This window comes from Macrotis lagotis, chromosome 3 (assembly GCF_037893015.1).
Source record: "Macrotis lagotis isolate mMagLag1 chromosome 3, bilby.v1.9.chrom.fasta, whole genome shotgun sequence".
NCBI classification, from domain to species: Eukaryota; Metazoa; Chordata; class Mammalia; order Peramelemorphia; family Peramelidae; genus Macrotis; species Macrotis lagotis.
In genome coordinates, this window is record NC_133660.1 from 197,137,801 (window position 1) to 197,164,375 (window position 26,575).

At 35.9% G+C, this 26,575-nt stretch overlaps 1 protein-coding gene and 1 long non-coding RNA gene across 4 annotated transcripts in view; one reads left to right on the plus strand and one right to left on the minus strand.

Moving 5' to 3' along the window:
* Nucleotides 1-722: 722 nt before the first annotated feature.
* The window catches only part of LOC141518046 (cytosolic beta-glucosidase-like), a 116,894-nt gene continuing 91,041 nt past the window's right edge, over nt 723-26,575 (minus strand). The window contains exon 5 of one of the 3 annotated variants that reach the window (XM_074229704.1): nt 723-8,439. In XM_074229704.1, the coding sequence (XP_074085805.1) occupies nt 8,237-8,439 (203 nt within the window). In that variant the 3' untranslated portion in view covers nt 723-8,236. The remainder of the gene's footprint in view (nt 8,440-26,575) is intronic. The other 2 variants (XM_074229705.1, XR_012477068.1) reach the window with 2 other exon arrangements.
* LOC141518047 (uncharacterized) lies at nt 8,648-13,087 on the plus strand. The gene is made up of 3 exons (XR_012477069.1): nt 8,648-8,756; nt 11,609-11,675; nt 12,573-13,087. It is a non-coding gene; the product is annotated as an uncharacterized LOC141518047 (long non-coding RNA).

Genomic DNA, 26,575 nt, shown 5'->3' on the forward strand with positions numbered 1-26,575 from the left:
AACATACACACTTAATAGAATGAGAGGAAATCTATCTTACCTAAGGAAAAAATGAGATGAAAGGGTTGTGATAAGGGGAAGGGGAGGGGGAAATAGGTGATAGAAGAATAGAAGAGAGAGAAGATTGAGGGAGAGGGTACTCAGATTCAACACACTTTTGGACAGGGCAGGATGGAGAGAGAGAGAGAGAGAGAGAGAGAGAGAGAGAGAGAGAGAGAGAGAGAGAGAGAGAGAGAGAGAGAATAAATGAGAAGAGTGGGGAGAAATAAGAGTGGAGGTACAGCTACTAATAGTAACTGGGAAAAATATTGAAGCAACTTCTCTGGTGGACTTATGATAAAGAAAGCAACTCACCCCAGAGACAGAGCCATTGGAATCTGAACACAGACTGAAGTACATTTTTTTTTCTCTATCTCTCTATTCTTGACATTTCTCATCTTCTAGGGGGGAGGGGGGTTTATGTTTACTCTTATAACACATTCAATTTACATTAATGTATGGCATGGAAACAATGTAAAGACTATCAGATAGCCTTCTGTTGTGGGGGGGAGGGAAGGGAGGGTGGGGAAAAATTGTAAAATTCAAAACCTTATAAAATGATAGGTACATATTACTATTGCATATAATTGAAAAACAAATAAAATGTTAACAAAAAATAACATGTTCTTTTTTCAAAGGGAGTAAAAGGAAAGTATTAAGGGTGTAAAAAAAGGAAGGAAATGAGAGTTTTGCATTCTCTTTGGTTCTGTTTTCTCCATTTCCACTAAATCAAAAGTATGGCCATGCCCTATTTATTTCCTCCTTGGTAAACTCTCCATTCTCCCTGCAACTCTTTAGTTTGGGTCTTCATACCTATATTATTACTTGTACAAACAGTTGTCCTTTCCCCCACTTCTCTACATTCTAAATCAAACTGTACTTTCTTGCCCTATTAATCACTATGTCATGTCCCTTCCCAAAGTCCTTCAGTGGCTGAGTCCCTAATGCCTACAGGATAAAATCCAAATAACTTAGTCTGACAGTCAAAACCTTCCACAATCTGACTGACCTTTCTTGTGTGAATTCCTGTGTGAATCCTCTGCTTTTATCAAAACTGATACCCACCCACTTCTTAATTATGCTTCATGCTTCCTTTCTTTAGCATCATTGCTGATCTTTTATCCTTGGCCTTATTTTCTTTCTCCCTCATTCAAATGGGTTGTATGGCCTTATTTGATGTTTCTTGCATGTAACACTCTCTATCACTTATCTCCTGCTTCACACTGGCTGTCCCCCAAGTCTGAAATACTTTTCCTCCCCATTTCTGCCTCTGAGTTACATGACTTTTAAGTTTTAGCTTAATTCTCACCTTGCATAAAATTCCTTTCCCCTTTTCCAAGTCTCCCAAGGCTGTTTTCATCTACTCTGTATATATTTTTGTATGCACTTAGTTGTTTACATGTTGTCTTCCCCCTTGGAATGTAAGCTCCTTTAGGGCATTTTTGTCATTCTTTGTATTCCAGGGCTAATCAAAATAGTAAATTTTTAATGAAAGCCATTAACTGATTGATTACAGATCATTTTATCCATTCTTCAAGGCCCTTCTAGTTAGCGGTTCAGTGGTTAGAGCACCAGCCCTGGAGTCAGGAGGACCTGAGTTCAAATCTGACTTGACACTTATTTGCTGCATGAATTTGGGCAAGTCACTTAAACCTGATTACCTCACATTCAGAGCCGTCTCCTGTCATCCTAATCCATATCTGGCCACTGGACCAAGATGGCTCAGGAAGAGAAAATGAGACTGGTAACATAGCACAGTACCCCCCTCACTTGGATCCAATTCATGAGCTTGTCATATAATCATCTACGGGATGTTATAGCCATCAGGAACAAAGGACAAGCATCACTATCAACGTCATCACTTAAATATCACCTCTGTAGACATTCTTGCCTCCCTGACTTCCTTCAGCTTCATGGAAACTTTCTTATCTAATTCCATTCATTTGGCATTTCTATACATCCTTGGGTTGTTATCTTTTCAGATGTGCGTCCCTTCTCATGCAACAAAACTAATATATTATTGATTTTTTTTGTGTTATGAAACTCAGCTTCTTGCTGCCTCCACTTCTCCTCTTGAATAAGGTTTAATAAGATAATCAGCACACAGACAAAATGAACTAACAGCTCCTGCCCTCAAAGAGTTTTCATTCAACTTGGTAAACAACATTTGCCTTAATAAGTAGACATAGATAATTTGAGAAAGAAGAGACTGTTATCAGAAAAGGTTTCCTATAAGAACTGGCACAGAAATTGAGCCTTGAAGAAAGCTGAGGATTTTTGAGGTGAGTGAAAATAGGGCTCACTCCAGGAATATAAGACATCTGTTTCAAAGGTATAAAGAATGCAAATGAAATATTGAGTTTGGGGAACAGCAAAAAGGTCAGTCTGAGTAGAATGTGAGAAGAGCATGAAATAAGTATGGAAATGTAGGATGGGGTCTATTTATGCAATAGTTTGAATGCCAGAGGTATTCATATTTTTCCTATAAGTAATAGGAAGTCACTTGTGATTCTTCAGTTGGAAAGTGACATAGTAGATAAAGCTCTAACCCTGAAGTCAGGAGGAACTGAGTTCAACTCCAGCCTCAGACAGTTATTAGCTATGAGGCCCTTAAAATGTATAGAAGATATATTAGAGAACAAATGTACTAGAAACAGGAAGGAGGTAATTGCAATGGTCGATGAGGATCCGATATATTCAGAAGCCAGGGCAAAACAATTGAGTATTTCAAGAAGTCCTGATGAAACATTATAAAAGAAAATGACCCCCTCCAGAAAGATGAACTGGTGGTTTTGGCATTGGAAGACTCTCCTCACTGCTCTCCCATTTATTTGCTTGTGAGACTGGGTAAGGTTCCATTGCAACTCTGACCTGAGGGTATACTCATCTATAAAATATTTAGAATGAATTTAAGGCCAATTTAAGTTTCCTTTCAGCTCAAAATCTATGATCATATGAAAGGAACCCAGAAGGAGCTTCTAAAAATAAATAAAAGATAATATTTTAAAGGTTCACTTAGATTTACATATTTATTTGGATATTTACTACATGTGCATTTTACAAATGTGTTACTCTCTTGATACACAAACCTATGATTTAGGTTTTATGATCATTTCCATTTTGTAAATGAGAAAACTAAAGCTAAAACAAGTCAATGGGCAGCCCAGAGTCATACAACTAGTAAGAGTCTGAGTTAGAATCTGAAATCAGGTCTTCTTGACCCCAAAATAGCATTTCATCCGTTATTTCATCTCAGAGTATAGATATGAAGAGTGAAATCTGAGAATTCTTGATGTGGAATGCTATCATATTAACAGGTTGTAAATTCAGGGCTAAACTCCTCCTCTCCAATCTCCACCCCTCCCCTATCATTATTCTAAAGGCCACTATCAAGTTTCAGCTTTCTGAAAATTTCTTCTAACTTTATTCTTTAAAACTCATACTACTTTGTACTTTTGCATTATATCCCTCCAAGGACAATTAGATCCTAAAATATTGTGATCAGTAATGAATATAGTTCTCCAGGTGAGGCAGAGAGCTAGTAATTAAACAGTAGTAATTCCATCCTGCTTGATTTATATTTGGCTTTCAAGTAATGAAACCCAGTGTTCTATTTTCCTCTTGCCTGGTGCCAATAGAATTGGTCTTTAAGGATTATCCTTTAAATCTTATTTTTTTTTTTGGTCACTCAGTGTTGTAGATGTTTTTTCAGCATATTACAAATGCATTTGTAATTCTCTCATTGAAAAAATAATTACAAGCTGCTGACCAAATACTAATTCCAAGATTACAGATACTTGACAGGCATTATTCTGACAAGTTCTATCATTGCCAACCCTCTCCTTTATGGTTTCCTTGACGAAACTCCGAAGTTCTTGGCTTAGGACAAGGTTTGGGTGGACAATTCCTATTAGCATCAGAAAGAATTAAAAGACTTAAGTACTAAGCAGTCAAATGAAAAAAAATTGCTGCTCTTTTTAAAAAAAGTTTTTAAACAATTCTGAAACTACATTTTCAAAAATTAAAATCTAAAGTCTTTTCTCTTTGGAGGTAGGAGGGACTAGTGCCATGCATCACATACTCACAAAGAAAAAAGTAAATATAATACGATCCAGTTCACAGTTCTGATATAGAAGTATTTCTTTGGATCAAAGAAGCATAAAAGCATAAGCTTTACTGTCCTCAATTGACTTTCTAGATTTCTAAGCTGAAGATCTATGGGATTTTTAAAGAATAATTAACAGCTTCCATTTTCAAATATATAAAAAAAAAACAAACTTCACATTCAGTTTTTCCTGACAGTCAAAAACCAATCAATCTTGCTCTCAAATGCAAATACAAAGCAATTAAAAGTAACATTAATTGCAATACTGCAGGGGCTGTTAAGTCTGCCCTCCCCCACCTCCTTTACTTTAACCTCATGGCAATACCAATTGAGTACTAATTAGTGAGTCGCCCTTTGTCTGATCAATCTTTGGAAGGGAGAGTTGGCCTTTAAAGCCCAACAGAGAGCTGCAGATGGCCCATGCACATTGAGGAAGTCTGTGTGCCAGCAACCAGGATGTTTATTTCACCTGGTAGACCAAATGTGACAGGGCATTTTATTTACAATGTGAATATTAATTTTCTTTCTTTTTTTTTGGTGAAGAAAATGCAGAGCTCATTTGTATTGTTGTAAAAACTTGTAAATATGCCCTGTAGGATAAATAATATTCAAAACAACATCCTAATTAAAAGGAAAACTGAGTTGTCTTGCACAATAATATGAGTGCACATAAATTGTACATAAGATACATTGTGAAAATGAAAAAGACGGGTTGGATAGGAAAGGAATGAAATAAGATTTTGAACTGGGCTTTTGAATGAACACAAATTGTAAGATAATGTCTCATTGAACAATAAAAACAAACCACCATTGGCAAAGATGTAATGGAATTTCCTATGGATACCATTTTTATCTTAATATAATTTCCCCAGTGGCTCCTCTATAGTCATTTCTCTCTCTTCCTTTGTTCAAAGTCACCAGGGTGCTTTCATTGTTGATTACCCATGTGAAATGATGGAAAAAAAACCTGAAAATGCAGATAGATGACATGATAGACCCATAAGGATCACTATTCCAATAATAATTCCCAGTGGTTCACAATTGCTCCTAAGACTATTGGCTATGGGAGTGGAATATGGGCAGCTACTAAACTCAGCAGACCTGTATTTGACAAGTAAGTGCTTCCAATGGAACCCATTCTATAACCTTCTGGTCAGAGATAAAGTGAAAGTAAATAGTTAGGAATCATGGTATGCACAAAAGGAGATTTCCCAAGGATATGGTTCCTTAAGAAATGGAGTACCATGGCTTCTATCTTGCTAATAAGTTCTAGAGTCTCCCAAGGTCCAGGGAAAAAAGAACGTATCCCAAAATAAGAGCGAAAGGCTGAGTTAAGAGGATGACAATATTTTTTCCCCAGTGAACTCTCCTCTGATCTCCTCAGCTGAAACTATTCTCTCTTTTCCCATTCTCTCTCTCTCTCTCTCTCTCTCTCTCTCTCTCTGTAAGGTGGCAGGAATGGGTACTTTCCCTTCTAGTTTCTTTTATTTCTATTTTATGATATTTATTTCCATAATTCTACTTTTTTATATTTATTTGCATACTTACTGTTTTCTTCCCAGCAAAAGGTAAGTACCTTGAGAGCAGTAAATGTTTCATTTTTCTTTTTATATATTCAATCTGTAGTTCAGCACATAGTAGGAATTTGAGCCATGTTTGTTGAATTGAATTAAATTGGATTCCCTTAGTCACAGAGGGTTCTTAGCAACTTTCTCCTAGTAGATATGTGTATTGCTTGACACCCTACCATGTGCATTTTCCTAAATAATATGACATACTAGAAAAATACAGTAGAAAACAATTTTCTCTAAAAAAGTTTACAGGAAACACTTAATAATTATGTATTGTTGTTGTTATAACCAGGGCAGGACCATTGAGAATTTCATTTCTGGATGGAAATCCAGAAAGATATTCACCCCCACAATTCAGTATGCAGCTAGGGGAAGGGAATTCTAATTCCCTGTCAAATCTGTTCTAGGCTAAGGAAGAGATGGGCACAGGGTTGCTGGAGAGATACTTTTCATAAGACTAGAGGAAAACACAGTTAGAGGGGTGGGTCAGCTTTTGAGGAGTCCAGGGTGAAATAGCAACTGTCTAACCATGATGCACCCTTGAAAGCCAAACCCAAGAATATCCAAGGTTAGGGATTAGGCTACACTGGGATAGGAGTTACACATGTCTACATGATGTTTGGTACAAAGTGGTAGTACAACTTCCAAGCAGGGCCAGGAGGAGCAAAGGACTAAATCAGATTATGATACAAGAAATGTATCCATCACTACCATTCAACTGAGCTTGCCATAATTGACAGAATACCACCAGTTCTATCATGATAGTAGTTAACAACTCGGCTGATCTTAATCATATGTTATATAATTAATTTCCTTTGGTCTTATGCATTTTGAGAGAGAGAGACAGAGAGACAGAGAGAGAGATTGATTTAATTTCCTTGAAATCCAGTTAGCTTCAGAAAAACTTACCTTTTTTTCCCAAAATCAATAAAACGTAGGAAAGTTCTCAATTTTTTAAACAGAATTGTCTCATAATTAAGATATCTATGTTTAATGAAAATGTGATCTACTCACAGTTTTGATTTAAATGTCAACTAGATTAAGAATAAAAATAATCAGGTCCTGAAAGGACAGCTCCTATAGCCAGAGAACTGGTAAAAAGGCACTGATGAAGAAGAAATAAGCCAATGCCCATTTTTCATAGGTAGGCTTCAGTTGCTTCAAGCCAGTCACATTTTATTTTTTTGATTATAAGCAAAAAAGTGATTTATTAGGGTAAGCTGCTGTCTTTAAAGTAATCTTCCAACAAAGAGCAAAAGAATTGATATTATTTTAACAAAGATTTTGTTTTTAATAGAAAAACATAATTCAAATATGATGTTTTTATGTTACTGCTCATTCATCCACACCTGAAGAGGAAAGAAATAATTGGGTTTGTGCTTGAATATTCCAAACAGTCACACTTTAAATGTACATCTAAATCAATAACCCACCATTTCTGCTTTTTCTTTATTCCTTTATAATTGATAAAGAATTTTACTTTACATTTTTATACTCTGGGAATTTTTTTTTATTCCAAAAATCAATGAGTCCTTTTCCATTCTCTTCTTTAAAAAAAGTACTTTGCTTTCTTAGGATGGGATAATAGTTCCAAACTCATTCAAGGATACTGACCCCTCTTATACAAATCATATCTAGATCCATATGTGAGGATATCCTTTATTATGGAAACAGATGATGACAAAAGAGTACTATAAATCTAGCAAAGCTTTAAGTCAAGGTATCACAATTATAATTGTACCTCCTTACATATGGAAAATGAGATATGTGTACATTTAATTTATTTACTCTGAAAAAGCTATTTTTTTTTATTTACGGAATTCCATGTTAACTCAGAGACTCTTTTCATTTACAATCCATGGACATGGTTGGAAATGAATGATATAGTAAAAATAACCCAGGAGTCTGAAGGCTTGGGTTCAAGTCTTAGGTCCACTGCTCTGTGATCTTAAGAAACATACCTCATCTCTAATCTTAAGTAAAGAAGGCTATGGAATTTAATGCTAAGATCATGTATCCATGTAAAATTCTATCATATCTTGTATAATGAAAAGAAATGAAAGTGTTGAGTTTTAAAAGGACCTGTTCTCTAAGGTCTCTTTTACTTGAAAATTTCTATAATACCTATAATAATGAAAAAAATTAGGAGATAGGATCAAATGATCTCTATGATCCCTTCCACACATAAAATTCTGTAATATCTCAAATAATTAAAGAAAAAGCAAATATTTCATATCCTGTTGGAAAGTTAGAATAAGAATTAACAAGCAATTAAAGATGTCATTCAAAGTCTTCAATATTTTTTGGAATAGGCTTATCATTAACATTAGTCTGTGGAACTTCCAGTGAAGAAACGCCCTCCATTCTTATAGCCATTCATAATATTGAATGTGCCCTGAAACGTAGACAGTTAGTAATGTGATCTGATTATAAATTCTTCTCCATGGGGACTATCAAGAGTATTCTTAGGGGGCATGAAGGACTTTTTCTCCCTAAGCTTGAGTTTTCCCACATCACTGTTCTACAGGGATCCCTTGATTCCATTATTCTGGATGACCTTGGCATACTCCATCGCTGATTTGTAAGGAACACGAGGTAGAGCTGGATTTTCAAAATCAACTTGATAGAGGCCAAATTTAAAACTATATCCTTCAGTCCATTCAAAGTTATCCAGAAGAGACCAGACACAATATAACTGAAGATTGACTTTATCAAGATGGATAGCTGTAATTACAAACAAAAAAAAAAAACAAAAATTAAGACATATAAGATTTAGACAGAAATAAAACACTTGGCATTTATAGGATGGCTAAATGTGAAGGATATGCATTTCTCAGCATCATTTCCTTTTTGGTTCTCACAACTGTCTTAGATTGATAGGTACTAGAAATCCTGTTTTTCCCATTACAGATGTTGAAACTGAGGTTTAGAGAGATGAGCTGGCCATGGTTATCCATTTTTGTCAGAAGCAAGATTTAAACCTGTCTTCCTGATTTCAAGTCAAAAAGATTCTTTCCATTTAACATTGTGGCTTCTCTAAAGTAAGTTTCATAAGAAGATATATGGAATGTGTATTGAACTCTTCAAGTTTCAATTGGCAATTATTAAAATTTTAGCATATGCCAGATATACTTTAAGATGCTGGGAACAAAAATATTAAAAATATACTATCTACCCTACATCCTACTGTGGCAAATATCTTATGCACATGCACAATATTTGCAGAGTGCATACAAAGTAGATATGAGGGAGAATGGGCCTAGTAGCTGGGGGTAGATCAGGAGAGATCTCATGAAGGAGGTAGAATTTGAGCTGAATCTTGAAGAGAGTTACAGTTTATAAGAAAAGACACAAAGAAATATCACAAGGACAGCAAGCCAGGCAGTTTGATTTGAATTCAGTGTTTGAAGGGGGAAAATGTATAATAAACCTGAAAATGAATGCTGAAGGCTAAAAAGGAGCTTGTATTCTCCCTACCCCTTTGCCATATCCCTTGCATGGGCTGCTTGACTATTCTTTGTCTGAAAGAAATAAAAGTCAGTAATTCCATTTGTTCTGATGAGATGAAGACCCACCAGGCCTTGCCATTCCAGGCCTTTATGCCTGTCATTCCCCTAACACTATCATCTTAACTACTTAAGTAACCTAAGGACCTCTGGGTTTTGCCATCTGTCCCACCACTACAACCTTAGGGGTAAAGGACTTTTATCAACCCAACAACTGACCTTTCTTTTATATGTTGTCTCCCCAATTATCCATGTGAGTTCCATAAAAGAAGGCTCTATATAGCTTTTTTTAAAAAAAATATGTTACCAATGTCAGCACATTTATTCAGTAATTTTTCAGTCATTTCAGATTTTTCATGACCCTATTTGGGATTATCCTAGCAAAGATAATGGAATGGCTTGCCATTTCCTTCTCTTGCTCATTTTTACAGATGAGGAACTGAGTGCAGGAGAGGTCACAAGGTATACTGGATCTTCTAGAAGGAGGTAGATTTTTGACCTCTAGACTGAGATGGATTTTGTTAACTGGCAGCAGTTTGTTAACCCAATGGAAAGTAGTACCAGAGAAGGATATAGAGCACAAAGGGATAAGGCTGAGATAGAGGCAGGAGAGAGAAAGAAGGACTCTGAAGACAACTCTGAATCTCAGGGGTAATGAGAGCAATGCAGAAACTGTGTAATGTATCTTCCCCCACCCCCTGACCCCCGGTACTGCACTAGAAATTAGGATGTATACACTGAAGCACCAGTTTTATCACTAATTAAACTGTGCTACCTTAGGAGAGTCACATGCTCTCTTTCTGGACCTCATTTCACATGTTTGCAAAACAAAACTAGATGCTCTCTCCAAGATCCCTTCCAGGGCTGAGGATTCATTCTAGCTGTGTTCCTTAAAAGTCTGTTTGTAAATCAATGTTTTTCAGATCAAATCCTATTTCAAAAGGATTAGGGAGAGCTTCCCCACAAAAGGAATCTTGTAGGGAGACTTGTAGTCAAATGAAGAATCACTCCATAACCTATTCTGATGTAAACCCTTTCTTTTCATCTATCATCTTTCCTAAAAACACACACACATGTAGCTCACCAGTCCTCAGGCTTTCTATATCTTTAGAATTGAGACCTTTGAGTAGCATGCAGATTTCACAGAAGAACAGTTCATATCAGGTATATTGACTCACAATCTCTTTTCATTTGTGCCTGTTGGAGACACACATAGTCTTTGGCAGAGAAAGTGTTTTGTTTGTGATCTTGAGGCAAAAATGAAATAAAACAGGTTGGTTTAGGCCCTTCCTAAATAGAGTATTAATTGAAGATGGAAAAACCCGATATCCATGCATTCTAGCCAAGTCACACGAGAAAAAGAAAATGCACTGGATATTTCTTCTTCACCTTTACATACATATTTTCCATATCTTTTTTTCCACTCCAATACCATCCCACCCTGAGTCCAACTGAAACAAAGTCTCCTAGAAGGGAACTGGTTCTGAAACTTAATTTCAGATCCCTGTATCTCTTAAAGAATCAAAAAATGACAGTATCTAAGTATACAAAACCCTGATCACAACAACTGCCCTTGATCTTTCTGGTTTGCCAAATGGCTCCCATAGAAGAATCTGCATCATTCCCCCTCCCTGCCTCTGCCATCAGGTTTGGATCTGGATTGCTCAATAGCAAGTGCTGCCAGTGACAGAGCCAGACAGTAGCTGAGAATGCACACAGTACCATTGATCACTTATAAAAGCAGTGATTCATGTGCTAAACACTGGGATAAAAGGAGGCTGCTTCTGCTTCAAGGAGGGGACAAAAAGGTAATCTTGACAGTCTCATTGTTAACTGTCAGGGTTCCACAGCAGGCACCAAAAGTCTGTTCTGAGATACTGGGGCTCAGCTCTTCTTTTCCATCATGCGGCTGCTCAGGTGGAGCGTAGAGCACATTGCCTAGTTAGGTGGAGGCTAGAAAGGAGACAACTGGAGCAGGCCAAACTGGACCGCAGTGCGGGAGGAGACCACAGGCCTAGTCAGAACCTCCACGCCTCTTTGCATTCAATCTCTTTGGAAAGGGAAAGAAGCTTCATCATATGACTTGTCAGTGTGATTTATGAGGTCCCAAAATCTTGAAGAAGAGGGGAAAAAAACCACTTTTGTGTGTTCAATCTCCTCCTCTAGCCAGGGTTGAATGCAAAGATAACAGACTGACAGGGATGATTGTGGGAACAAAGCAAAGTGGGATAAATATGATGGGCATCATGGTCCCTGTGTTGTGTATACTGCTTTTGGCTAGAAGGCAAAGGAGGGGAAAAAAAGTCAGCAGGTTACAAATGAAAACTCATATTTATATAGTGATTTGCCATTTAACAAAGAACTTTTCTATTCCATTTTGGACCCAGGGAACAGGAAAGAGAGAGATGAAGAAATGCATTCGACTTCTTCCTTTTCATGGTAGAGAAGAAAGAGGTGTGTGTGTGTCTGTGTGTGTGTGTGTGTGTGTGTGTGTCTGTGTGTGTTGAGGTGAGAGGGGGTGGGAAGGGAAGATGGGATACTATCACTATGTCAATTGGTTTTGCTTCACTATTTTTCTTTAATTGAAAAGGAAGAATCACTACAGAATAGGAATGAAATTATGGCCATAAATATCCATGATATATAAAAACAAAAACAGTTAATAAAACTTTATTTTTTAAAAGCTCTCCATAATAGCTCTAGGAAATTATTAATACAAGTGATAGTATCCCTATTTTATAGAAAAAAGAAACCATTCAATTGCTGCTTCAGGCATCCCTTGGGACTTGGGACTCATTTGGGGTTTTCTTGACAAAGAAACTGGAATGGCATTTCCTTCTCCAGCTCATTTTACAGATATGGAAACTGAGGCAAACAGGGTTAAGTGACTTTCACAGGGTCTCACAGCTATTTAGTGTCTGAAGCCAGATTTGAACTCAGAAAGATGAGACTTCCTGATTCCAGGTTTGGCATTCTATCCATTGTGCCACTTAGTTGTCCAAGAAAATTAAAACTTAGGGAAGTCAAATGATTAAGCCACAGTCACAGCTTCCAGTTCAGAAATGTCAAAGTCAAATAAAAATAGGGTCCACTAATCCATTTCTAAGGATCGCTGCAGGCCATATATTGTCTTAGAAAACCAAATATGTTTATATGGCTCTTTTTTTTTACACATATTAAAATCAGAAAGGAGCTACATTTTAGTTTGTTTCAGGTCACCCTAGGGAGTGTTGTGCACCCCGTGTGACCGGTAGTGTTTGACATCTCTCCTCTAGTAAGTGGTAGAGCCTAGATCCAAAGCCTAGCCTCAACCTAATACAGCCTGTTTCTTCCTCTCTTCCCCTAAACTAGATGACAAGAGAAAAATATCTGACCAAAATGTCCTGCTTCTACATGGGATCCTCTGTAAGGCACTTCCAAATAGAATGAATCTCCTGCCAACGCTGTGATTAAAACACAAAACACATTAGCAGCTCATTATCTCAAGGCCCTGGGCAGAATCCTCTCAAGTTTCCAGTTATGTTGGGCACCAGTTCTTCCTCTGCATGTCTCATGACTCCTAGAATGGAAAACAGGATCCTTCTGCCAGAGCTCAACAGGGAATTGTTTTGCCATCATTGCCCAATATATTTGCCTTTGGTCTCTTGATTACACAGGACTTATATTAAAAGGATGCCATGGAGTAGGGAGAACTACCAGTCAATAGACCATGCTCCCTTAAAAAGAGCATCAAAGAAACAACTGGACAGAGAAAGAAGCAGTTTCCCAGAAACAGATATGAGGAAGTGGAGGCCTTGACATGAATGATCTTTAAGGTTGTCCCTGAGGGAGAACAAGGCCTGGCATCATCCTCAAATAACATGTGACCTGGGAGCTAAGCATACTTTGTACTCTTCTCTTCCCCATACCCTCAACTCTACAACATTTGCATTCATTTGCAATACTTATCAAATTTAGGTAGTCTTAAAGTGAAAAAGAAGAAAAAAAATCAAAGGGAGGGCAGAATGTAGTGACCATTTTTCCCATCTACATATATATATATATATATATATATATATATTTCCCATCTACATATATATATGTATATATATGTATATATATGTATGTATATGAATATATATCATTATACATAAATATGTATTTACTAGAGTTTGTCTAACACATTAAGGATTGCAAATTACACAAATCTCATTTATTCTTCACAACAATTCTGATAGGTAAGTCCATTTCTTTTCTTTCTTTTTTGCAAGGCAATGGGGTTAAGTGGCTTGCCCAAGGTGAAACAGCTAGGTAATTATTACGTGTCTGAGGTCAGATTTGAACTCAGGTACTCCTGACTCCAGGACCAGTGATCTATCCACTGCACCACCTAACTGCCCCTGTAAGTCCAATTTTTAATGAAAACCAAGACAGAAATGTTCTTAAATTACTTGCCCAGGATCACATGACTGGTAGGCAGGATTTGAATGCAAGTTTTCATAGCTCTCAGTTCAATGATCTATTCAATGCAACACCTAAGTTGATAAAACTAAACTCCCTCCTCCTGCCCCCAGTAGATATTTCAGGTTCTCCCTTTTAGAATCCCCACCACATAGGTGACCAAACAAATCTTCCTAAGGCACAGATTTGATCGTGCCATTTCCAAACAAAAATCTTCAATGAGTTCATATGTATGTGCATACATATACACATATTAATTAACTATATCTTATATATAGATAGACATATATATATATACAGAAATAATTTTCACTAGGCATATGTACATATATATTTATATATAAATAAAACACTTGAACTCAGGTCTTTTGCTGCCTCCAAGTCTAGATGGTTTTTTCTACTATACCATTGACTCTTTTCTTTTTTTAGGTTTTTGCAAGGCAAATGGGGTTAAGTGGCTTGCCCAAGGCCACACAGCTAGGTAATTATTATACCATTGACTCTTAAAAGAATAAATTACAAACCCCTTAATCTGGCAATTGTTACTCTACAATTTTTTTTTTCTAGCCATTCTTTCCAATCTCATTTTCCTTCTTTTACACTCTCTGTTTCAACCAAATAATATTAATGTCTTCCTTCAATCAATTCTTTTGCACTTTCTAAATTTCAAGGGTTTTGCTCAGGCTAAATCCATTCATAGGCATTTTTTCTATATCTCGATTTTTCTCACTTCAGGGCCCATCTCAGTTACCACCTCCTTGAAAGCAATCAAGTGATCTCTCCCATTCTGAAATTTCTTAATTCATTTTGTCTGAACAAATTCTACATTAATTCATACATTAAAAAATTATATCTTAATATCTTAAATAAACAAAATTCTACTCCCTCTTCTCCTCACATGCTTACCCCAAACTGGAAAGAAAAGTAAAACTTTTTTCCTTAACAAATATCCATAGTTAAACAAAGCAAAGTCCCACATTGCTTAAAATACTTATTTGAATAAATATCTTACCTTCTAGTTATTATAAATTGTTCTCCTTGAGTTCAGGAATCATTTTATCTCTATAGTCCCAGAACCTACGATAGTATACTACAAAATTAAAATGAACTGTCTTTGAGAGCACCTATCCTAAAACAACTCCTATCAGGTAGATTGTATTTGCACTATTATCCTTATTATACATATAAGGAACTCCATAAAGTTAGAGTGCAGAAGGTTTAAGTAATTTTCCCACAAAAAAATAATCCAGACCCAAATTTGTATTTTCTGATGGAAATGGGAAGAGCTGAGGAAGGGGGTATATCTGAAAGGGAAGAGCAGTAATACTACCCACTTTGCTTTGATGATGATCTGAGGGTGTAAGGGGATGAGTCTTACATTTATAAGGTGACTAAGAGTCTCTGGTCTGTTTAACACCTGGTACTTGAACCATTCAAATCAATAAAATTAAAATATTAAATTAAAAAAAAAAACTTTTACTAACTGCCAACTAGGTAGAAGGACTCTCCTTTCACTGATTCAAAAAGTTGTTATCAAACACCCAATGCATACCAGACGATATTCTAGACTCTGGAGATAGAACTTAAACAATTACCCTCAAGGAGTTTTCATTCTCCTTGAGATTTTCTGCTTTATACTTCCCTAGATCAAAAGGCATCAAAATGGGACTTCCCATAAGATGGAAATATAGAGGGAATCTCAAAGCAGCAGTCATTAAAATGATTTCATACTATTTAAGAAACAGAGTTACAGTCATGGAGATAAGTTGGCCTTAGACTATTTGAAGAGGCAATTCTTAATATTCGTATTTTTACACAGGAGAGCATAGCTTCCCCAACCAGAGACAAACAGAGAAATGCTTCATAGGGCTGCTTTATGGATATGTTGTACCCTAGCATACTATTTTCTTCTCTTTTTTTAGGTTTTTTGAAAGGCAATGGGATTAAGTGGCTTGCCCAAGGCCACACAACTAGGTAATTATTAAATGTCTGAGGTAGAATTTGAACTCAGATACTCCTGACTCCAGGGTCAATGCTCTATCCACTGTACCATCTAGCTGCCCCAACTACTAGTATACTATTTTCAAAAGTTAAATAAATATTTTACCCTGGCTCTGGTGAGGATTGGAAAGTGCCCAAATCTGTAGAAAGTTGCCAAATGGGGTGGGGAAAGCCTCCCTGGACTGAGGAAGACGGAGAAATTTCATCTGATGCAGTCCATGGGGTAAAGATTAAAGGGGGAAAAAAAAGAATGGCACCAAAAAAAACATGAGGGGGTTAAAACTATACTAGAAGTAGAAACCAGGTCAATGACCAATGTTGCATTGGTTTTCCACCAAGCCTGGGATATTTTGTACAAGCTTTGCCTAACTGATAAAGAGGCTGCTGACACATGCATTTCCCATAAGCATTTTCATTACAAATTAAGAGTCTCACACAAAATGCTTCAGACTTGGCTGGAAACCTGGATTACACCAGAGTTGCTCATTGTATAGTTGAAGGTAATAGGAGTGTAGGGAAAGAAAGTTGGTTGAAAATCAGGAGCCTAGCCAAATCTGGAAAGGTAGCAGGAAGCAAAACCTAAGCTTTAGGAATCAGGGGTTTAGTACCAGATTAAAAAAACCAAAGTATTGTTAGACAAGAAGAATTCCAGTTTATTGGACTATGTGCTACACATATAGGTCAGTTTTTCAGAACAGCTGAGCTTAGTCAGGTTCTACCCTACAATATCCCTGAAATTTGCTTTAATTGGAGCATTACTTTTAGTACCTCCTAGATTGTTTTGACAACCACACACTCTAGAGGGTCTATGACATAATTGTCAAAAGCAGTCACTCTGTCTTTTCCATGTCAGCCACCAATGTACTCACAAAAAGAATGAAAAGAGCGTTTCCTTTTCTAGCTTTGAAGCAACATAACGAAAATCTTCTGCTATCATCAAGATAGAAGAATGTGAAGAAGTAGCCTTGCGGACATCTAGATTCACTATTGCCTGGACTACAGAACATAAAAGAGGATTTGGTAAGAAACTCACTTCAGGAACCAGAGGAGCTAATGGCTATACTCTTCTTTGAATGCAGTAGTCAAAGTAAGAGTTCTTAACCTCTTTGAGAGTCATGGATATCTTTGGCAGTCTGGTATATCATAAGGACCCCTTCTGAGAATGTCTTTAAATGTAAATTGAAAAAGATAGAATTACCAAGAAAAGTAATTATTGCTATATATATATATATATATATAAATATATATATATATATATATGTATATATATGTGTGTGTGCATATATATATATATTTAAGTTCACAATCCCAAGATTAAGAAACCTTACCTAGAATTTACTACTAGAATTATACTTCAGTCCCCTGAACCATGAATGTTCTAATGGGGAAAATAATTTTTAAAAAAGGAGAAGGATGGGGACCTAGAAGTGCTATATTTTAAAATCTACAAAGCAATCATCATTAAAATTATTTTGTATGGGTTATGAAACAGTAAATTACAAAATATATCAAGCAAACAAATACAGCAACCTAGAGGTCTTTAAGCTCAAAGACCAACTTTACTAGGGTTAGAACTCACCACTTGCCAAAAATTACTGGGCAAACTGGAAAGCAGATTGGCAGAAAGTAGATATAAACCAATGTTTCATCCCTTACCCCAAGAAAGGCAAGCAATGGTTACATGCCCTAGACATAAAGAGTGATATAAATATCCAATTAGAGAAGCAAAGAAAAAAATCACCTTTCAAATCTATGAATAGAGAAATGCCAGACAAATACAAGAGAGGATCAGAGAAGATAAAATGGATAATTTTGATTATATGATTTTTTTAAGTTTCTGTAAAAATCAATGCAACTAAAATTGGAAAAGAGATAGCTAATGGAGGGGAAAAATCTTTGCTGTAAATTTCTCTGATAAAAGTTTCATTTCCAAGATATATAAAGAATGGATTCAGAATTATAAGAATAAGAATTTTTCTATTTCACAAATGATAAATGACCAAAGGATAAATTGGCAGTTTTCAGAAGAGGAAATCTAAGCTATCAAAAGTCACATTAAAAGTGTTCCAAATAAATAGTTAGAAAAATATAAAATTAAATTAATAAAAGTATCTCTGAAGTCCAACCTCATGCCATCAGACTAATAAAGTTTATGAAATAAAAAAGACATATCTTAGAGGTTACAGAAAAGGAGGTGTTTATGCAGCTGGGAATTGGCAAAGTTATTCTGAAAAGCAATTTGGATCTATAACCTAAAACTTAATAAATTATATATACTCTATGACCCAGTCATTTTACTGCTAGACCTATATCCCAAACATATCAAAATGGGGAAAAACTCATATGTATAAACAATTTGCTTTAGCAAAGAACTGAAAACAAAATAAGTGAATCTTAAATGAGTAATGTTAGCAAAATGAAGTATATAAATGTAATGAGATATTTTATACTATAAGAAATAACAAAAGGAATAGCATTAAAGAAACCCGAAAGACTTGTATAAACAAATTGTCAGGGGCAGCTAGGTGGTGTAGTGGATAAAGCACTGGACTTGGAGTCAGGAGTAGCTGGGCTCAAATCCAGTCTCAGACACTTAATAATTGCCTAGCTGTGTGGCCTTGGGCAAGCCACTTAACCCCATTTGCCTTGCATAAAGAAAAAAAAAACAAAAAAAATTGTCAAAAGAGAAGAATCAAGAAAACAATAAAAGAATTGTAAAAATGAGCAAATTTTTAACACTTCAGAATATTGATCAATTCAATGACCAACTGCAAATCAGAATATCAGTGATGAAACAAGCTACCCATCTTCCAATACACACACACACACACACACACACACACACATATGCTGAGACAAATAGTTTTTGAACATGACCAATATTGAAATTGTTTTGCTACAAAAGAAATTGTCTTCATTTTTTTCCTAATGGAGCAGGAGGAAATAAATTATTTTTCATTAGAAAATTTTATTTTTTAAAGCATGTAGTATTCTAATTATAAATATAAGATATATTGCTAAAACTGAATTTTAACAAATTCAAAGTGAATATAACAATCAGAATATAGGATTATAATCTGCAGCAGAGATGGTGTCCTATAATAGATAGTGTTTTGGACTCTTTCTCCCTCACCCCCATATATATATACATATATATGTATGTATATATATGTATACACATTTATATTTTATTTCATACATATACGCACATATACATGTGTTTATAGTAAATTTATAAAGGAAATGTTTACAACTTCTGTTCTTTCTCTATCCTACAACAAATATCCCTTTGTAAAATATTGTAAAAAAGGTTAATAATTGGAACTTTAATGGGTCAATAATTGCTAGCAATTAAAAATTGGGAACCTATTAGAATGGGGACTTCATGTCATAGAATTAAGAGATGAATTAGTCCATCTCCCCAAGGATATCTTACATGTCTGAGGGGAAGATGAGGTCTGAAGTGAGGAGAGAGAGAGAGAGAGAGAGAGAGAGAGAGATAATATATATATTGATAATAACTCCTTCATGAGGCTGTAGCAAAGATCAAATATAAAAATATATAATGGTAAATAGGAATAGCATATTCAGTTCATGCTATAAGCAAGTGGAAGAGACTAGAGAGTCTGCTTCTGGAAAGGAATGATGATGGAGAGTAGTTATAGCCAGAGAACTGATAAACTATAGAAGGGTATGACACCTTGATTTGAAGCATGCTAAAACATTCTGTAATTGGTTCACTCTATCAACCATATGATGAAGAGATGGATTATTGAGTGACCATGGATCCAAAACTGAGGTGCATTCAAAAAGTGCTATCCAGACAAAGTAAGGGTGGTTATTATTCCTCCCCTGCTGTGCTCAAGTGACCAGACCTGGATTAAACATCAATGGAGAAAAAAGGTGCAGGTTTTTATCTTCCCAATGGAGCCAAAGCATAACCCATGAATAAAGACCTCTGTTTTTTTTTTTGGGGGGGGCGGGAATTTGCCTCTTTGTATTTATGTTCTTTGGATAAAGGAGACTAGATATTGTGACAGCCTTGTGAAATGTAAATTTGGAGAGAAAGTTACCAGAAATCTGGGAGATGGATTATGTGCTAGAATTTTCTGGAAGCCAGATGATTAGGAGCAAAGTCCTCAGATACCTATTTAACCTAGCCCTTGTGGTAGCAGAGATGTGGGCTCATCCACATCCATGGGGCCATGCTGAATTGGGAAGTGAACTTGGTGGGGCAAATGCTATGAGAAATTGCATTAACTCTGAGGTCATTCAATCCAGAGACCAAGCTAAAATAGGAAAGAATGTGCAACTAAATGTTAAGGGAAATGTGTATAGTTTCTATTCCAGCTATATCCTTACAATAAATATCCATTTGTAAAAACTAATTGATAGTAATTGGTTTAATGGAACCAAGGCAGTAATCACTGGTAATTAATTAAAAAGAACACACTGGAATGGGTATTTGAGCTGAGAAGAGAAGAATTATCCCCTCCCTCTCAAAAATATCTTAAAAGTCTGGGAGGAAGGTATAGTCAGCCTTACTCTGATAGAATGAGTCCAAAGTCTCCAGTTATATGTAAAGTACTTTGTAAACTGGAAAGTACAATATAAATGTTAGTTGTCATCATCATCAAAAAGACAGAAGCTCCATCTTAGGCATTATCCTAAATAATTCCTATCATGAAGGAAATAAAGGATATCATAAAGGAAATAAGAATTCAAACTGAATGTATACTAACACCAGAACAGTTTTCAGATGTCACATTTTAATGAACTCACATCTGGTTGTTTGATTTTTAGAAGAGCCAGAAGTATGGTCTATATCTTTCCCACAAGATATTAACAAAAAACCAGCTCATATAGATTTCTGGCAATTCAGATATTAATTATTTTTATAAAATATATTTTTAAATCTAGAACTTTGTTCCAAAAGTCTTTTTTTTCATAGGTTCACATTTTTGCCACTTATGAAATCAATCTTCAACAATGGTCTCTTGCTCTGGGATGGCATAAGAGGAAGAAGCATCCTTCTTGGCCACTTGCTGCTCACTTGGAGTTGGGGCAGGCTTATAATGCATTTTCTGTGTTTAGATCTTATCTGTTCTATGTTTTTTTTTTCTTTTTTGTGATACTACAGACTATCAGTTCTCTGGCTATCACTACTCTCCATTTCCAGGGCTCTAGATTCTTCAGAGAGATTTCTGAGGGACCTGTATCCAAAATTAATGTGGGCCATGTATGCAAATATAAAGTGGGAGAAGATGATGCAAGTTTTGCTCTCAAATTACATCTAGGAAAAGCAACCTCATCATATGTTCATGAAGAATTTTTAGAAAGTATGTACTAACATGGGGGTGATGATCAACCTTAATGGACTTGCTCACTCTAACAATGCAATAATCAGGGACAATTTTAGGGTATCTGCAGCAGAAAATACCATCTGTAGCCAGAGAAAGAAATGTGGAGTTTAAACAAAGACCAAAGACTATCACCCTCAATTTTTTTTTAAAAAAAGAGTTGCTTATATACTACATAATTTTGCTATCTCTGATATTTTATTTTTGCCTCAAGGATATGATTTTTTTCTCATCACATTCAATTTTGATCAATGTATAGCATGGAAACAATGTAAAGATTATCAGACTGCCTTCTGTGGGGGAGGGGGAAGAGAAGGGAGGATGGGAGAAAATGTGTAAAATTCAAAACCTTACCAAAAAAATGATAGTCATAAATGACTAGTAAAATAGTTATAGAATAAAAAAGAAAGTATATGCCAATAAGATTAAAAATTCCCTTAAAGTAAATGAGTAAGGGGCACAAAGATCCCTTCAAGAAGTTCTTTACAAAAAGCTAGCCAGATTTGAACTGACACATCTAAAAACATCATGTTTCATGACACAATGGAAAGACCTTTGAACTGAGGGCTAAACCATACTTTGTTTCACTTGAGATTTCCCCTCCTATGGCAAGTTAGGGTTTTGTCTGTTGGAGAAAATATTCTGGTCATTTTCTATGCAAGAAAACTTGTCTTCTTCATGACAGGTAAATCATTGCATGAAACTATTATATTTCTCTATTTTCTTTCTGGCTTCACAGCAGTTTTCTGGGGGCATAGCATCAGCACCAGAAGTCTGTATGTAAAGAGACTAGGGAATTAGAAGAAACTGGAAATGAATATAACATCTGGGGCTGGGCCTCTGGGTTCAGTGAAAGTAAGGTCAGCAGCAGGTCAAATTTACAAGAGGTATGCAAAATAATCAAAAATGGTAGGGAGCTTTGGGTGTCATTTTCAAGAATATTTCATACTTGGGAGCACTACTTAACAATAAGTAGATTAAGGGTGGCTGGGTGACACAGTGGATAGAGCACCAGCCCTGGAATCAGGAGAACCTGAATTCAAATCCAGTCTCACACACTTAATAATTACCTATCTGTGTGACCTTGAACAAGTCACTTAACTCCATTGTCTTGCAAAAAAAAATAATAGATTAAAAATTGGTGACATTTTCTCAGATCCTAGAGATATATATTCCATCTCCTTGATGTCTCCTGCCTACATTTTCAGAGCAGGATAAAAATTCAGAGAGATTTAGATTATAAACTTCTTGAATGGAGGAATTAGGTATGGATTCTATGCTTTGGAAAGTTTCTAATTTGACATAGGAACTCAAAGAGATAGATTATTTTGTTATATATGCTAGTCCCTAAGAGTGAGGCAGGAACTTTCAAAATTGCAATAATTGAAAGACCTTTGAATTAAAGGTCACCAGTATATTGTTTTGTCAGATCACAAAAATAATCCTACCAATCATAGATACTTCAAAACAGAGCTCAGGAAGATAAGTAGGACTCAAGATGGTGATCTCCTGGGATCAGTGACTTAGCAATATATTCTGAGGAAAGTCTGGTGCCATTTTCTGCTGTTTTGGAAGTAGGGAAAATTGATACTGCAGTCATGGCCAGTAGGGTAAAATGATACTCTTTTATAGACTAATTTTCCATTTGCTTTACCTCCCTGAAAAAAAATTCCACTTGAGCATCCCATTCTCCTGATTAGAATGCTACTCTTGGATTACTTTTTCATAAAAAGCACTTGACATTCTTCATTTCACTCCTGATTCTACAGGCTTCTCCTCCATGGCCACACCAATTACTCAGGTCCCTGTGTTCTCGTGTTCTCTCTCGTTCATATATTCTCTCTCTCTCTCTCTCTCTCTCTCTCTCTCTCTCTCTCTCTCTCTCTGTCTCTGTCTCTGTCTCTCTCTCCCACACACAACCCACCACCATTCCAAAGCAATGAACTAGACTTTATTATTATATCTGCACGAAATGTGTCAACCTATTTTCCTATGATCTTTTCCTATATCACTATACTTATAAATTTGTGTCTCTTCCTATCTGCCACTTCCTTTTGTTAGTTGACTCCCTCATTGAATTTAAGCCCCTTGAGGACATATACTGTGTTTGATTTTTCTCTTTGTATCCCTCCACTTAGCACGGGACCTTGATGCTTAAGATGCTTAAAAATTCTTTTTTATATGAAAAGCATGCTTGTGAGTAAGCAGAATTTTTTAAATGCTTCAGTTATAGTTTCTTAAATGCTACCTTGAAAGTCACTAATCTCTCTCCTTGATCAAACTTTATTATTTCTATCTTTCAAAACATCCCATACTTCTTAATCCAAAGAAACTTCCTAGTTAAATAAAAGGAAATTGTATTCTCATCTAACATAAAAGGATACCCTTTTATCTTAAATAAATATAAGACATTTTCTTACCACTATTTAACCTACTAAAGATTCTTTCTCATCTGAACTCAATGTAAGATGCAATACAGTATGGGGAAGCTAGGTGGTGCAGTGGATAGATCACTGGCCCTGGAGTAAGTAGTAGGACCTGAGTTCAAATGCAACCTCAGCTGTGTGACCATAGGAAAGTCACTTAACCACTTTGCTTTACAAAAACAAAAAAATGCAATAGAATAGGAATCAAGTACCTTAGTGCCCAAGTACTGTATTCATAAGGGATGGTCATGTACTTATCTAGGCAGTTAAGTAATTCAGTGGGTAGAGTATTGGCACTGGAATCAAAACAAACCTAAATACTAATCTGGCCTCAGTAATTCCTGAGTAACCCTGGATAAGGCACTTAGGCTCAGTCTACCGCAGTATTCTCATCTATAAAATGGGGATAATGACAGCATATAATTTATAGGTTTGTAAGGATCAAATCAGATAATATCAATGAAGTATTTAATATGTCTAGTAGATATAGTAATCACTTAATAATAATTTTATTTCCTTTTCTCCTCCCCAAATATATGCTCAAAATTTTTAAATCAATTAAATTCATGCACCTTTAAAAACATCGAATTATAATATTTTGAAGTTGAAAAGAATACCAGCAGCTATCACATTGAACTCATGCCCCAAAGACTTATCACTACAACCTACCAAACAAGTTATCCACTTGAAAATCTCCAATGCTAAGGATTCACTTGCCTATAGAATAACAGTTCATGAAAGAATCTTAATATATTTCCTGGGGTTCTGCCTTCTCAGACCAAATAGAACAATTCTAATCATACATACACACATCATCATCATCATCATCAAATTGTTATCATGCTATATCTCCCCAGCATCACTCTATTACCAAGTTTTCTCCAATTTAAATAGTTCTTTCCTCTTATAGCATGGCCCCAATGTTCTTTGGCAACCTGGTTCTCTTCCTCTGGACGATCACCACTTTATCAAAAATATTCCAAAGTCAATGTTACTTTATGTCAAAGATATAGGAGGGGAACAAGAATCCTCATTATCACTCTCAAAAAATATTTAAGCTCTGTGCATGTAGCCATGTGGATTTTTTAGTCCGGGGTATTAGGAAACTGGGTAACAGAAGGTGGAGAAAAGAGAAAGTATATCTCCCTATGAGAATGCTAGTTTGATTCAGCATATAAGGTTCAGATGGTAGAGCCTAAGTTTGAGCCCAAGTGGGGACATCTAGCCCAGACTGTCTGGTTGTTCCTAATTTAAAAGTCTCACTTTTCTACTTTTTTTAAGGACAAGGAAGGTCATCAGTTGGTGATGTGGCCACAAGCTGTTCAGGGAAGAGACTTTGCTCAGCACATTTCAGCTACTGTGCGAGGCTGAGTCCATTTCAGAAAGCCACATAAAATAAATAATAATGCAAAAGTGTATTAGTTCTGATAGGGCACTGACAGCAGCTCAGAGAGGTGGGTCCTTGCAAGCCCATCTTTCAACAATGAACTGACCCAAAGATCTAGGAAAGCCCCAGACAGGACCATATGGCTCGGTATAAAAACATATTTCAAACTCTGTTTATTATGCATATCTTTCAAAGGTTCACCACTCCGTGATGAAACATAGCACCTGAACAGCTTTAATAAGCTTCAAAACCCAGCGCAATTATTAAATCGCAGGCACCTGAAGAATTTGTCTTCTTTTATGCTGTGCCCATGTGCTGCCCACCAATGACTGAACTCATTCTTTTTAATTATTGGGGTTTGCAGTATTTTGTAAGCTGCAATCAATATTTATTCAGAAAATAAAACTCCTTATGGACCTCAGAGTGAGGGCCATGAAATATGTCTCTTCTCTTAAACTTTGGGGACAAGAACATTATTACATCCAGAATCCTTCATTATGCCAGGGGAAAAAAAGAATTTAATCACGCAACATTGAAAAGGCAGAAATCAACTGTACAGGAAATTAATATTGGTTGATTTAAGTGGATATTTGTTCATCAACAGGACGGACAACCTCATTCATTTAGGGCTTATGTACATACATTACATTTCAACATGCCTGATCACAGTCAGCTAATTCAGCAGATCAATTATCAGGGGAAACATCTGATGTCAAAGGTGTAATAAAATTACAAATCATCATGGCTGCATATAGAGATAGAAGTAGAAGCAAAAATCTTAAAGTCAATGGTCCAGGGTGATGAAGCTTTCATTTTTTTTTTAACAGAAAACACATTTTACTTTCCCATAGAAAAGTCACAAATGATAATCTGAGAAATTTAGCTTAGTCTCAACTTCAAGGTCTTAAATTCAGGCAAATATGGTTAAAAAATCACTAGTCAGAAAATCAAGTAAAATTAAGTCCTAATAAGTCCCCACTCTCTCTAGGACAATGAATTTGTCACTTAGTGAACAGGAAAAAAAAATGAATCACCTCTTCATGAAAAGCAGATATACAAGGAAAAATAGGAAGGTGGGCAAAAATGGTAGCAATATAAAATATATACTATAAAGTTCCAACTATACTATGGTTACAGATAAATTAGACTTGAGGGTTGTTGGAATTAGAGTTATTTGAGCCAGGCAGGGTTAGACTCATAGAATCATAGTTCCTGAAAGAACCTAAAATAGCATCTTCTCCAAAATTCTAATTTTACAGATAAGGTCCAGAGAATTGACCTAAAGTTAGTCTTGGGGACAAAATGACTTTGAGATGTCTAAAGATGTAAAGAGCATATTGGGGGCAGGGAGGGGACTATTGAATGGTGTTGTATCTTGGAGCAAAAGAAAATACAATCATAGAGAGTGCCTTGTGAATTATGAGATAATGCTCAAACAAGTTTGTTTCTACAGATATATGTCTATCTCAGAATCTAGTTTTGAACAAATAAAACTAGATTGAGTCGGCTCCTTACTTTAACTTTGTTTTCTATAATTGGAGTGCTGGATTTTGTGTCATTCACATGTTTCATCTCTCTTTTGTATTTTTATTTTGTCTTAGGAATGTCTCTGCCTCCTCTATCTCCAGATTTTTTTTCTTTCTCTTAATTTAATTTCTCTTATTTAAGTGTTGTGAATAGAGTTTTGCCATGTTTTGAGCCATGGTCTACCGGGAAAGATTAAGGTGACCTCTTCCTTGA